This window comes from Perca fluviatilis, chromosome 17 (genome assembly GCF_010015445.1).
Source record: "Perca fluviatilis chromosome 17, GENO_Pfluv_1.0, whole genome shotgun sequence".
NCBI lineage: Eukaryota > Metazoa > Chordata > Actinopteri > Perciformes > Percidae > Perca > Perca fluviatilis.
This window is the reverse complement of record NC_053128.1, coordinates 37259508-37271392: the sequence shown is the minus strand read 5'-3', so window position 1 is coordinate 37271392 and position 11885 is coordinate 37259508. Positions and strand designations below refer to the sequence as shown.

The window sequence follows — 11885 nt, the reverse complement described above, 5'->3', positions numbered from 1 at the left end:
ACTCAGAACACCTGTCTGGGTGTTCAGGGCCTTTAAATGAAGTGTAATACATACAGTGTGATGTGGGTGAGAAGGTATAAGGAATGTGTTTTAAAACCTGTTGTCAAAAACTGAATCTGGTCGTAGATCTATCAGCTGCTATTACAGTTTTTCCCCAAATGGTTACACCCATTGGCTGAATTCTTGGCTCATTTGACTACAAACACAAAATGGTAAACTCTACAAGTCCCTAAAAACCACTGTATTCAAAACTGTTACATCTCTTTCCAAAATGTTTTTTGCATCAAAGTGACGCACACACAAATATTTCTGTGCATGTGAACCATCTGAAGAGTTTTCTATAATTTGAACTATTTTAGTATTAATGCAAAGCATACTAAAGATGAGTGTTTTTCATTACGCCCAACACTGTTGTTGGTTAGACAAACATCTGGTAATATGAATGAAGTGTGTGCCATTTGGTACAAAAGTTTGATTTTGATAATGTTATTGGTAGTTTTAGTTGCAGTGCTTCATTTTGCAGGATATATAATGTATATACGAGGAATTTTGCAGTTTGGATTTGTGGTTTTGTGAATTATGTTTAAAGCGCAACTCTCGCCAAAATGCATCCTAGGGTATTTTTGTGAATGTACCCGAGTCAAACTTTTATTTAAAAGCATAATTAGGACAGAAATGCCACTTTTAAGATTGACCATATTCTTGTTTTCGGTCAAATGGCCTTTTGGATGGGAGTGTTAGAGGCACTGCTATGATCGCATCGAAATCAACATTTTTAAAATACTAAGAATGCTCGACACAACATAAGACTTTACTCCCAAGTATCACCAGGGGCTCTACACATGAACTCAGCAGTGAGAACATTACGTACAGAGTTTCCTAAAAAAAAAGGTTTTAACGACTCACTGTAGGTTTTTCCGCTATCTACCATCTAGCCAGTCAAAAAGAGTCGATCTCCGAATGCGGATGAACAGACTCCATAGGAGGAAATGTCATTCTTATATGAGGCTCCTTTTTCAACTAAAAGGTCAATATTCTTTTTCACTAACGACAAAACAACCAATAATCCGTGCATTTCTATGGAACTAAGCTTTAGGAGACTTCCATCTTTACTCTCCACTCTGTTACGTTGCATTCAGAGATCAACTCTTTGACTGACAAGATGGCATCGACCACTTTAACTAAAACACCACATTAATATAAAGTCACCGCTGTGTTTGCAAATAATGTCGAGAGACAAAACTTCCAACCACGAGTCATGAGAAGAAACTTTACATCTTTCAGTGAGCAGCTTTTTACATGATCTCAATCAATGATTCCTGAACCTGAGATGTCTTGATCATATTTAAAAAAAAATAAAAAATAAGCTCCTTCTTTTAGAAAGTATAAGATTAAAGAACGTCACAATACATTCTCAGACTTTCAGATATCATTCATGAGTGAAACCTCACGTGAGCAACTGCTACAGCAGAGATCTTCAACAGGGGGTCTGGGGCCCCTAGGGGGTCCTCAGAGTTACTGCACGGGGGCCACCAAATTAGTGTACCTTTTTTGAACTTTTTTCTCCCCCAAAATTTAAATGTCTTTACATGAAGCCAACACACACACACACACATATATAAAAATCAGCCTATTTGTGAAAAAATAACACTGATGATAGGCTAACTGGCCTATACGTAAGGTAGTCACTAAGGTAGCCATCCACAGATAATAAGCATTCACTCTGCCACGTGTATGTGTAACATTAAAACATGATTTATAAAATAATGCCAACTAATATTTGAATAGCTTAGTATTCTATGCAATAAAAAAGGTTTATAAAGGCTTAAGGCCACCCTGCTAGAATGACACATGTAGGTTGTTTGTGTGGAAAGCCCGAATTTATGAAGCAGCTGTAGGAAGGCATTCAGAAATGTCAACAGATGAGGTCATCAGCACACACAGGGAAACAAGCGAACGTTAATCAGCTGTTAAAATGTTCAATGGTTCACCTCTCCTGACCGTGGTCAGAGAACCAGGGGAGACTCATTACCTCCAGGGCCCACATTACAACATGAATAACGTCAGGGTTAAAATCCTGTTTCTGGTGAGCACATGAATGAACTTTGCTTTCAGTACACACCGTGTACAAAACTTATTCCACCAATCTACTCTGGTTGCATCCATAGCCTAGCTACAACACGTCTGCTTCCTCTTCCTCACCTCTCTTAAAGGAGCTGCAGCACCTTATAGAACACGTCTTACCACGCTGATGTGACCGAGCCCGACCCTGACCATCATTTCTAAATATCTGTAGCATTGTTTGGGTATCCATGCCTTACACCCTACACGTTGTTTTAGGCACAGTTTAACATGCAAGTATGCAGTAGGGGTCCCTGTTCCGTCTCTCTCAGTTAAAGGGTCCTTGGCTTAAAACAAACATTAAAGAGCCCTGTGCTAGAGAATCCTAAACCACCAGAGAGAGAGAGAGAGAGAGAGAGAGAGAGAGAGAGAGAGAGAGAGAGAGAGAGAGAGAGAGAGAGAGAGAGAGAGAGAGAGAGAGAGAGAGAGATTGGTAAACTGTGAGAAGCCTCCAGTGGTCAGAGTGTAACGACAGTAAGAGAGAAATCAAGAAGCAGGGAGACCAGACTGGTGATAAATCAGATTTATTTCAGATTTTATTCCCGAGCCATCAGCTTCTGCTTCTTCAGCTTCTTCTGTGAAACCTGCAGGAGACAAAAATAAAAAAAAACTCAGAGTTAAGACCCGCCCACACACACACAGGAAGTCAGTGTGTTTCAACCAATCAGCTGCTCAGATTAAATGGTTAGTTTCATGGTTTATCTGAAGGTCTCCTAAGATGTCATCATTGCAGCTTCACACAAATCACTAAAAACAAAACATGCAGTAACCTTGTTAAATATAACAAAGATTATTGAAGTGTTCTCAGTATTCTGATCGTGTTTATTCGCTCAGACAACTTCTGTCAGCCACCGACCGTTTGGGAGATTAAACACACCCACGTTGTCCTTTTGATATTTTTCTCCTCTAATGTTTGACACTTTCTATTAAAATGACGTAAAAACAGCGACAAATATAAAAAAAAAAGGCCAAAAGTTTGAAAAAAAACCCAAAAACAACCACAAAAGGTTTTTTTTTAAGGCGACAAAGACATCAAAAAACGTCCAAGATGTAAAAATAAAAATGGCGACAAAGGTTTGGGGGGGGGGGGAGGGAAAAATATGTCCATGTTTTGGCCCAGGAGGGTTTGGGAGATTAATCTTTGTGTTGACCTTTGGTCACATTGACCCGTTTTTAATTAGTTTTATATCAGAAAATATGGGACGTAGAAATAAGCGCTGAAAATTTGTAGAAAAAAATAATTTAAAAAAACATTGGAAAAAGCAAAAACAAATTGTGAAAAAAAGACGTCAAAAATGTCATGTTTTCTTCAAGGTTGAAGGGAAGACAACACAAGGGTTAAACATGTCCACCTTGTCCCTTTTCAATTTTAAAAGTTTACTTTCTGCCGTTTTTGGCTACTTTTTGTTTCAACCTTTGTGGCACTTAGCCCTAGGGCGATATGGAGGAAATCTAATTTTACACAATATTTTTTATTTAATACCTCGATATCGATACCGCAACAATATTGTAGTGTTGATTATTGGTGCTTTCACTAAATATTTACACAATGAGAGTTTAGATCAATAATAATAATGTGGATATAATGACTAAGTGGGTAAAGGCGAATAATAGAACAGCTACAACAGTCTGATTGGTTCATAAAAGTACATCACTTTACTGTGATGCAGCCTTTAAAACCAGGAAAAGACACTTATGTCATATTACGATATCCAAAATCTAAGAAGATATCTAGTCTTATATCACAATAGATATAATTTAGATATGTTGCCCATGTTTGTCCTTTATTTCGACACTTGTCCCTTTTCCTGATGCGTTCTAGTCCATTTTTCCAACGTTTCTGAAGCTTTTCCGATGTTTTTGTCTGGGTTTTTTGCGCATTTGAAGTTTTCTTCCAACATTTGTAACTTTTTCAATGTTCATCTATCATTTTTTCTTCTCAAATGCTGTAAAATTGTATAAACATTCAATTTCAATGAAAGTAGTGAACTAATCATTTATTTTACTTGTGAAGAGTTGTATATGGAACCTTCCACGTTATTTATTTGGACAATTTGGTTAAAAGAAACTGAAATTTCTGATATAGAAACTTTTTGAAAATGGGTCAGATTTGACCCGAGGACACCAGGAGGATTAATAAGTATAAAAATAAACTAAATGTTATTAAATGATCCTGTCCCAGCTGTATGAGGTCAGACTTAAGTCACATCGCTAAAGAAACTCAGAGATTTATTGTGTTAGATGGATGTAAATATCAGCAGAAAACTGCTCTTTAAAAATGTAACGAGTCACTTTTATTAGTGATGCCTTTTATGTTCAATTTGTTGCACATTTTAAGTTTTTGTGGATTTTCTTTCCAAAATATTAACCACTTTTTTCAACATTTTAGCCACGTTAGTATCAATTTCACTTTCAAATTGATATCAAATTGAATAAAACACCCAAATTCAATGAAAGTGGTGAACAGATTATGTATTCTACTGATAAAGAGCGTTGGAGGCAACCATCCACTGCCTTTTATATTCAAATCAATGTTCAATTTGTTGAATAAAAAAGTTGGAAATGATTTCCTTTCATTAGTTTTAGACTTAGTTTGTTGTATTTTAGCAGATCTGAGAACACTTTAATAATATCTGTTTATTGTAACGTCGTTACGGTTGATCTTAAAGATATAAAAGGTGTTCTGACCTTCTTCTTCTGGGCCACCTCCTCCTCTGGTTTGGGGACGATCTGCTCCTTCTCCGTGAGGATCATCTCGATGTGGCACGGCGAGCTCATGTACGGGTTGATGCGGCCGTGGGCGCGATACGTGCGGCGCCTCATCTTCGGGGCCTTGTTCACCTGGATGTGCTCGATGACCAGAGAGTCCACGTCCAGACCCTGGAACACAGGGGAACCAATCAGAAACACAGGGGAACCAATCAGAAACACAGGGGAGCAGAGGAACCAATCAGAAACACAGGGGAGCAGAGGAACCAATCAGAAACACAGCTGAGTTTGGGCGCTGGCTGGAGTTGTAAAGCTGACAGCACAGCTTCACTTTAATGTTCTTAAACAGAGAAGTTTTACCTTCACCCTAAAATGGTCACGAATCTATGAGAGTAAGTTGTTTTATGAATGAAGCTGTTGCTGCATTTGTCCAATCAGTAGCAAACATCCCTGCAGACCCCGCCCCCAAAGTTTCCTGTTCTTTTTAGAAAGTTAGGGAGCCTGCACACTGGCTGCGTGGTGTGTCCGTTTTTATTTCAGCCCCCATGTTAACAGGTTAGATCTTACACACCGCCTGCTCTAAGGGTGTTGTTAGAGTTTCCAGGCAAAATAGAATACTAAAAGATGTTTATATGTCATTTAGACACAAATACATATTAATAAATGACATGTTTTAAAAGTCTCGAGGTTTGGACATAAATGCAGAGAATTTGATTCTGATAGAACAATAACATGTACTTAATTATCTCAGGAAAGGGAATTGAATTAAAAATGTATATATCAAAATATGTGCAAACAAATGAAAAAACACAAAAATATTGACAATATAAAGTTGAAGAAGACGCTATGATTTCATTTTATCAAATGGGAAACATCCATGTGTCCAGATGAGGCTAGCAGCAGCAGAGCCGCGTCAGACACCTTTCTGGTGGTAAAGACAGAAAACACCACGCAGCATGTTCACAGAGGCCTAAATCCTTCTGATCGGGGACTTCTAATGAACAGCGTGACTCACAGTGAAGAGCAGATCGCTCAGATTCAACGTTTTATTTTCAGTTGATTCAAAGGTGTCCTAAGTCATCATCACTGCAGCCTGCTTCACATGAGAGCCACACTGTTACACTAACAGACCTGAGTGGTTATGTAATGAAGGTGTGTGTGTGTGTGTGTGTGTGTGTGTGTACCTTAAGCTCAGCGTTGCTCTCGGCGTTCTTGAGCATGTGGAGGAGGAACTCGGCGCTCTTCTTGGGCCAGCGGCCCTGAGTCCAGCCGAACTGTTTGGCCTGATAAACAAGAAGAAGAAGTTTAAAAGACTGTTCTTCTTCTTCAGGGTGAACTGCAGACAGTTTATCCACCAAAAGCTGCTCAGATTTAAATTTATTAGTTTCATCTTTAATTCAAAGGTGTCCTAAGATCATCATCATTGCAACTTTTAAAAACACAGGGTCCCCCCAAGATTTTCAAAAGGTTAATATATGACTATCAGCAACGAGGGTGGAATTTAATGCCAACTTCACAGCCATAGAGCAGAGAATCTGGATTATTAGCACAAGAAAAGAAGGAATTTGCCTCGTTATTGGTGCACACACACACACACACACACACAGAGAGAGAGACAGACACAGAGAGAGAAAGAGAGACACAGAGAGAGAGACAGAGAGAAAGACAGAGAGAGAGAGACACAGAAAGAGAGACAGAGAGAAAGAGAGACACAGAAAGAGAGACACAGAGAGAGAGACACACACTAAGATACAAACCTATTAATCCTGAGAAAACAAAGTATTTATCGAGTAAAGTTCCCTGAAATGTAACAACATTCATGTGAAGTATGTTTGTACCCTAATAACAAAACGAACAACATTTAGAGTTATTTAGCTATGAATACGTCTCAGCCGCAGCAGGGACCCTGTTAATAGTTTTAACTTCTCGTTAACTCGTTACCTGAGCACAGCGGCCCACGCCTCCGTTGTAGCGACGGAAAGGAACGCACTGGTGCTTGACCACCACGTCCCGCAGGTACTTGTTGGCCTTGCGGATGTGCATGCCCTTGATGGCCTGGGCCGTCTCACGGGTGTTCTGGTGATGAAAACAAACACACTAAACATCAGAAATGTGTCTGTCTCTGTGTGTGTCTGTGTCTGCCTCAGTGTGTCTGTGTGAAGAACAAAGTGCACATTCGTTTCAATCTGCCACGTATATATTTCTTGAGCTCTTTATTACCTCTAATATATTTGTTGTATTCTCTGTGAGTGTGTACTTGTAACTTGCTGCTGTTACTGTATATTTCCAGTTAGAAATAAGAAAAATTCATAATAGAGTTAAAAGGCGTTTAAGTTGAGAAGAGTAGATGTAGGTACATGAGATATTTAACTAAAGGTTTAATAGTAACAAGGCTGTTGTCCAGAACAGTGTTCCTCTGTATGTAGAATTTCTTTCCTACCCAAAATGTGACATTTGTGGCGTCGCCTTCTTTGGACCTTATCTTTCCTTCCTTCTACTTTTTACACATTTCTCACTTTCTTCTTGTTATGTAACTGTTTTTGAAACCATTGACCTATTCTTGCCTTCCTTCCTTCAGTCTTTTACAGTTTGTGTCTCTTTCTCATTAGCATTTTAAAAGGTTTAGTAAATCTATCTCTGACAGCGCTGCACTGTTCCTCTTTATATACACTTTTTTTTCCCACCGAAAATGATTAGCGCTGGTCAGGGAGTACATGGCTCAAAGAAACAATTCAAAAGGTGGTACGTTATTGAAAAAAGTTTGAGAACCATTGCTCTAACGAACCGTGTGACTCACAGTGAAGGGCAGATCGCTCAGATTTAACATTGTATTTTCAGTTGCTTCAAAGGTGTCCTAAGTCATCATCACTGCAGCCTGCTTCACATGAGAGCCACACCGTTACACTGACAGATCTAAGTCGTGATGTAATGAAGGGGTGTGTGTGTGTGTGTGTGTGTGTGTGTAAAAGGCGTTTAAGTTAAGAGTAAAAATCTGACAATTTTCTTATGTTAAGCCAGCAGCTTTCTGAACTCTGGTAACAATCGAGCATTAGAAAGTTTGGAGGTTTAAAAACCAGATTTCAAAATTGTCCAAAAGACACAAGTGAGTTGATTTTAAGGAGGTGATTGATGAGTAACAAAAATAACTGCAGAGTTTTTGCAGTCTGCCTGTGTGTATAAAACAGACTGATCACAGCCAAAGAATTTAAAATGTAAAAGATTTAAACAGTAACTTCTGTTTCTCAACCTGGACCAAATGTTCCCATGTTTTAGTCTCTACGTGACTGATGGGAACAGCAATCTCTGAAACTGGTCCAGTATTTAGCCGGACACAAGCTACAATGTTAGTCGATAGGTTGTCCAGCTTGCATTTACTTTCTGTTGTTGCCGCTGACAGACTCAGATTATTATTCTAAGTATCTTGACAACATTATGGAAAGGATCCCTACAGAGATAGACCTTTCTGTTAAAGCGTAAGATCCTTTTTTTAAACATAAAAACATTCAGGAAATTGCCTTCACTAAACTCAGACTCCATGTAAATAATCAGTGATTTTAGCATCTTAAAATACACTTAATTCAAAGTCGAGAGAAAGCAAACCAAACTATTAAAAATATGTTTTGGGTCGTCTTTCCACTTTTCCAACCATCACAACTCTAGTTTTGGTTGAAATAAACACAGTTTACTGATTTACATGTGAGAATATGCTAGCTCTACACATGCTAAAAGCAGTGTTTATTTAAATGGAGTCTGGTTAAACAGCAAAGTCTTAAAATAAGTCTCTGTAGGGATGCTTTCCATAATGTCAGACACTTACATAGGGAGATATGGTCCATGTTGATAAACGAAATAGCCGTTTAAGAGCTCGTTTTCAGCTTCACCTCTTACCTTGAAGTGAACCCGGAGGTTGGATCCCCTCGACTTGCATGCTGCAATAAGAAATGCACACTTGAGACTCCGGCAGATTTACACATTAAACGGCTTAAATACAATGCGGTAGCTCAGGTCTCTCAGTTATTTTCACGAGTAATACAAAGGCGTCCTAAGAAGTCATCGCAGCTGCCACGTTAGGTGCTACAAACACCCCAAAACATCACGTTACTCACATTTAGTCGGGTTCTCGGGGTCGAGAGAGTAGCGGACCATTTTCAGATATCTGGAAGATCAGGAAAAAACGTAAAATGAATATAAAATAAGTCGGTAAAATGCCTAGCAGTACGTTAAGTCAGTGTTGGCTAAAGATTCGGCAATAATAACAGCCACATATACCTCGAAAATTAAGCAGAAACTCTAGTTAACATTGTAGAACACATGGGACATGTTAAGTACAAAAATGAGCGTTTTTACACAGTAGTTTGGTGCAGCTAAAATCGACACGGAACCAGCAGTTTTCGGCACTAATAACACCCACAGATACCGCGAGAATTAGCCCAAAACACCAGTTAACATTGTAGAACACATGGAACATGTCAAGTACAGAAATTAGCGTTTAATCACAGTAGTTTGGTGCAGGTATATCGGCACACTGAGCCAACATGGCGGAAAGCTAACGTGATAGCCACCAAACCGGTGTCCCCTACAAAAATGACATTAAATCTGAAATCCCGCCACCAAACACATAAATCTAACATCACGGTAAGTGTTTACATGTTGTTAACAAAGATCAGTGGGTAAAAGAAGCAGGATGGTGAAGATTTAGATGAGATTTAACGTAGATTGTTGTTTTCATATGCGGGACTGTTCTCCTACCTCTGAGGCCGCGGAAGGAAGAGGAAGTTCCGGGGACAGCGCTCCGCTTTTTCTGCCTAATGGAAGGTTTACCGCCCCCTGGCGGCCGGGCGGAAGAGACAACATCCGGGACCTTCAGTTATAATGGCAATATGTAATACTGACAGCTAGCGGTTAAACAGGCTACTGAAACTGTCTCAACATTTTACATAACATATACCCTACTAATCACCTTGTTGCTAGATTTACTGACATTGACTCTTCCTGTACATTTTGCAAACAGAATATTGAAACAATATCTCACCTTTTTTTTGATTGTGAAATATCCAAAAGATTTTGGACAGATTTGGAGTCTTACTTTTTTGAACCCACCAACTCTATCTACTCCTTTTAATCTTAAAGATATTATCTGTTTCTACAATAATTCAGATAATGGTGCTCTTGAGTATCTTATAAATTTTGTTATTCTGTATGCAAAATTCTATATTCACAAGCAGAAATTTTCTAACTCTTCTCCTAACTTTGTACCTTTTCTCATAGAATTTAAATCTCTACTGAAGTCACTAAGAACGTTGGATAACAAAAAAAGTATTAAAATTGTAGATACTGTAGAGCTTTTTTTCCCTGAAACCTCTGACTGAATTGATATCTTGTACATTTTTTCTTTATTTTGTTTATATTGTATACCATATATTTATATATATATATATATATATATATATATATATATATATATATATATATATATATATATATATATATATTCTTTTATCTCCTTTGTATTGCTTTGTTTGTTTCTATATAAGTATTTTTTTTAATTTTTATTATTTTTATAAGTTTGTGCACTTGTTGTTCACGTGCTATCATTGCTTACCTGATTTTTGTCATCTATATTTTGTGAATAAAAAAAAAAAAAAAAAAAGGCTACTGAAACTGTAGAGCTTTGTTTCCCTGAAACCTCTGACTAAATGTAAGTTTTCAGGGCTCCCCAAAAAAGGATCATAGATTGGTGGCGGGTTAGACGAGTCGCAGGAATAGGGGTGTTTCATTAGTGTTTTTTTGATAATTTTTTTAATGATTTTAATAATACATTTGACACATGGCACTGACAATTCAACCAAATACAAAGTAGTTATTCAATTTCCGCATGGGGCTCTGGGGGAGCATTAAACTCTTCATTTCCTGCATTCTGGTGAATTTGTATGCACCTATTTATACAAATCAATTTATGCTGGAAGTCTTTATGTAAAGGTAAACATAGATTATAATCCAAATATTAAAACATAATGGAATATATGGCAGTAAGGCTCTCAGGCATTCTGTATTACTTTAATCTATTTATTCTCCTGTAGATCAGCTTTACTAATTCTATCTGAGTCAGCACACATGTAGCCTAGGCATCATTTACTCTTCCCTTTTCTTTTGCATCTTTTGTTGAGGAAGTAACCTCCTTAAAATTTGCATATGACAATTATTCACCTCAATGATACATTAATTCATTTTAATGAATTAATAAACCCCTGGACTGTAATATTTCAGATTTGTTTGAGCAAGATTTCTGCTCATGTTCAAAACTTTGTGCACATTCAAAATAAATCTGTGTTATCTGAGTTTTGGAGGAGTCGTGATATTTTGAGAAAAATAAAGTTATAATAGTCAATATATTTCAGAGAATAATGTACCTGCACCATAGTCTGCTGTGCATTACGGGATAGCTCTGCTGATACGGTAGATCTCAGACCTTCTGACAGACTCAGAGCCCTGTCTGGGTCTCTGGTCTCTGTATATATCTATGTGGTCTCTGAATGAGACGTTTAGCTTTTTTTTCATTGGTTGTTGAGTTAAATCTTACCCAGATACAATAGTGCTATTTTCTGATTGGCTATTGTGTAGCCCCTTTCTTTTTTTTTGATTGGCTGATACGTGGCACGCTCGAATCCTGCCGGTTCCATAGTAAGAGCGGCGCGGCCAGAGACATTTTGGTTGTTGTGTTATATTGAATTTATTATAATAATAGTTTTTCCGCGTGAGAAATACAATGTGTGGCGGGAGTGCGTGACAAAAGACCGAAATGAGTGACTGTCACGCTCAATGCGTGACAGTTGAGAGTAAAAGAACTTTTTTGTTGTTGTCTGTAATGTCTATTATTTCTTTTATATTTTTTTATTATTTCTCGTTTGTATTGCTTCTTATGTTTCTATATATTTTGTTATTATTTGTTTGTGCACTTGTTGTTCACGTGCTATCATTGCTTACCTGAATTTTTGTAAACTACATTTTGTCAATAAAAATAAAATAAAAATAAAGGCTACAAATTCAAAATACTG

The 11885-nt window shown here is 37.8% G+C and overlaps 1 protein-coding gene and 5 non-coding genes across 6 annotated transcripts; all 6 read right to left on the bottom strand.

Moving 5' to 3' along the window:
- Positions 1–2629: 2629 nt before the first annotated feature.
- Positions 2630–9645, bottom strand: rpl17 (ribosomal protein L17). Its single transcript, XM_039779862.1, has 7 exons — positions 9580–9645; positions 8937–8986; positions 8719–8759; positions 6772–6906; positions 6015–6113; positions 4810–5001; positions 2630–2705 (listed from the first exon to the last, which is right to left on the bottom strand). The coding sequence occupies exons 2-7, from the start codon at positions 8974–8976 to the stop codon at positions 2658–2660; spliced, it is 555 nt and encodes a 184-aa protein (XP_039635796.1). The 5' UTR covers positions 8977–8986; positions 9580–9645; the 3' UTR covers positions 2630–2657.
- LOC120546135 lies at positions 2789–2854 on the bottom strand. Its single transcript, XR_005636810.1, has one exon. It is a non-coding gene; the product is annotated as a small nucleolar RNA SNORD58 (small nucleolar RNA).
- Positions 5858–5922, bottom strand: LOC120546137. The gene has a single exon (XR_005636812.1). It is a non-coding gene; the product is annotated as a small nucleolar RNA SNORD58 (small nucleolar RNA).
- Positions 6191–6259, bottom strand: LOC120546134. Its single transcript, XR_005636809.1, has one exon. It is a non-coding gene; the product is annotated as a small nucleolar RNA SNORD58 (small nucleolar RNA).
- On the bottom strand, positions 7640–7704 carry LOC120546138. The gene has a single exon (XR_005636813.1). It is a non-coding gene; the product is annotated as a small nucleolar RNA SNORD58 (small nucleolar RNA).
- LOC120546136 lies at positions 8827–8892 on the bottom strand. Its single transcript, XR_005636811.1, has one exon. It is a non-coding gene; the product is annotated as a small nucleolar RNA SNORD58 (small nucleolar RNA).
- Positions 9646–11885: the final 2240 nt, after the last annotated feature.

Excerpts from the sequence above, each read along its gene's own strand:
- rpl17 (XM_039779862.1), bottom strand. The coding sequence starts at position 8,976 with ATGGTCCGCTACTCTCTCGACCCCGAGAACCCGACTAAAT. Across the intron at positions 6,114-6,771 it reads GCGTGGGCCGCTGTGCTCAG|GCCAAACAGTTCGGCTGGAC; the intron begins GTAACGAGTTAA and ends CTTGTTTATCAG. Across the intron at positions 5,002-6,014 it reads AGAGCAACGCTGAGCTTAAG|GGTCTGGACGTGGACTCTCT; the intron begins GTACACACACAC and ends CCTGTGTTCCAG.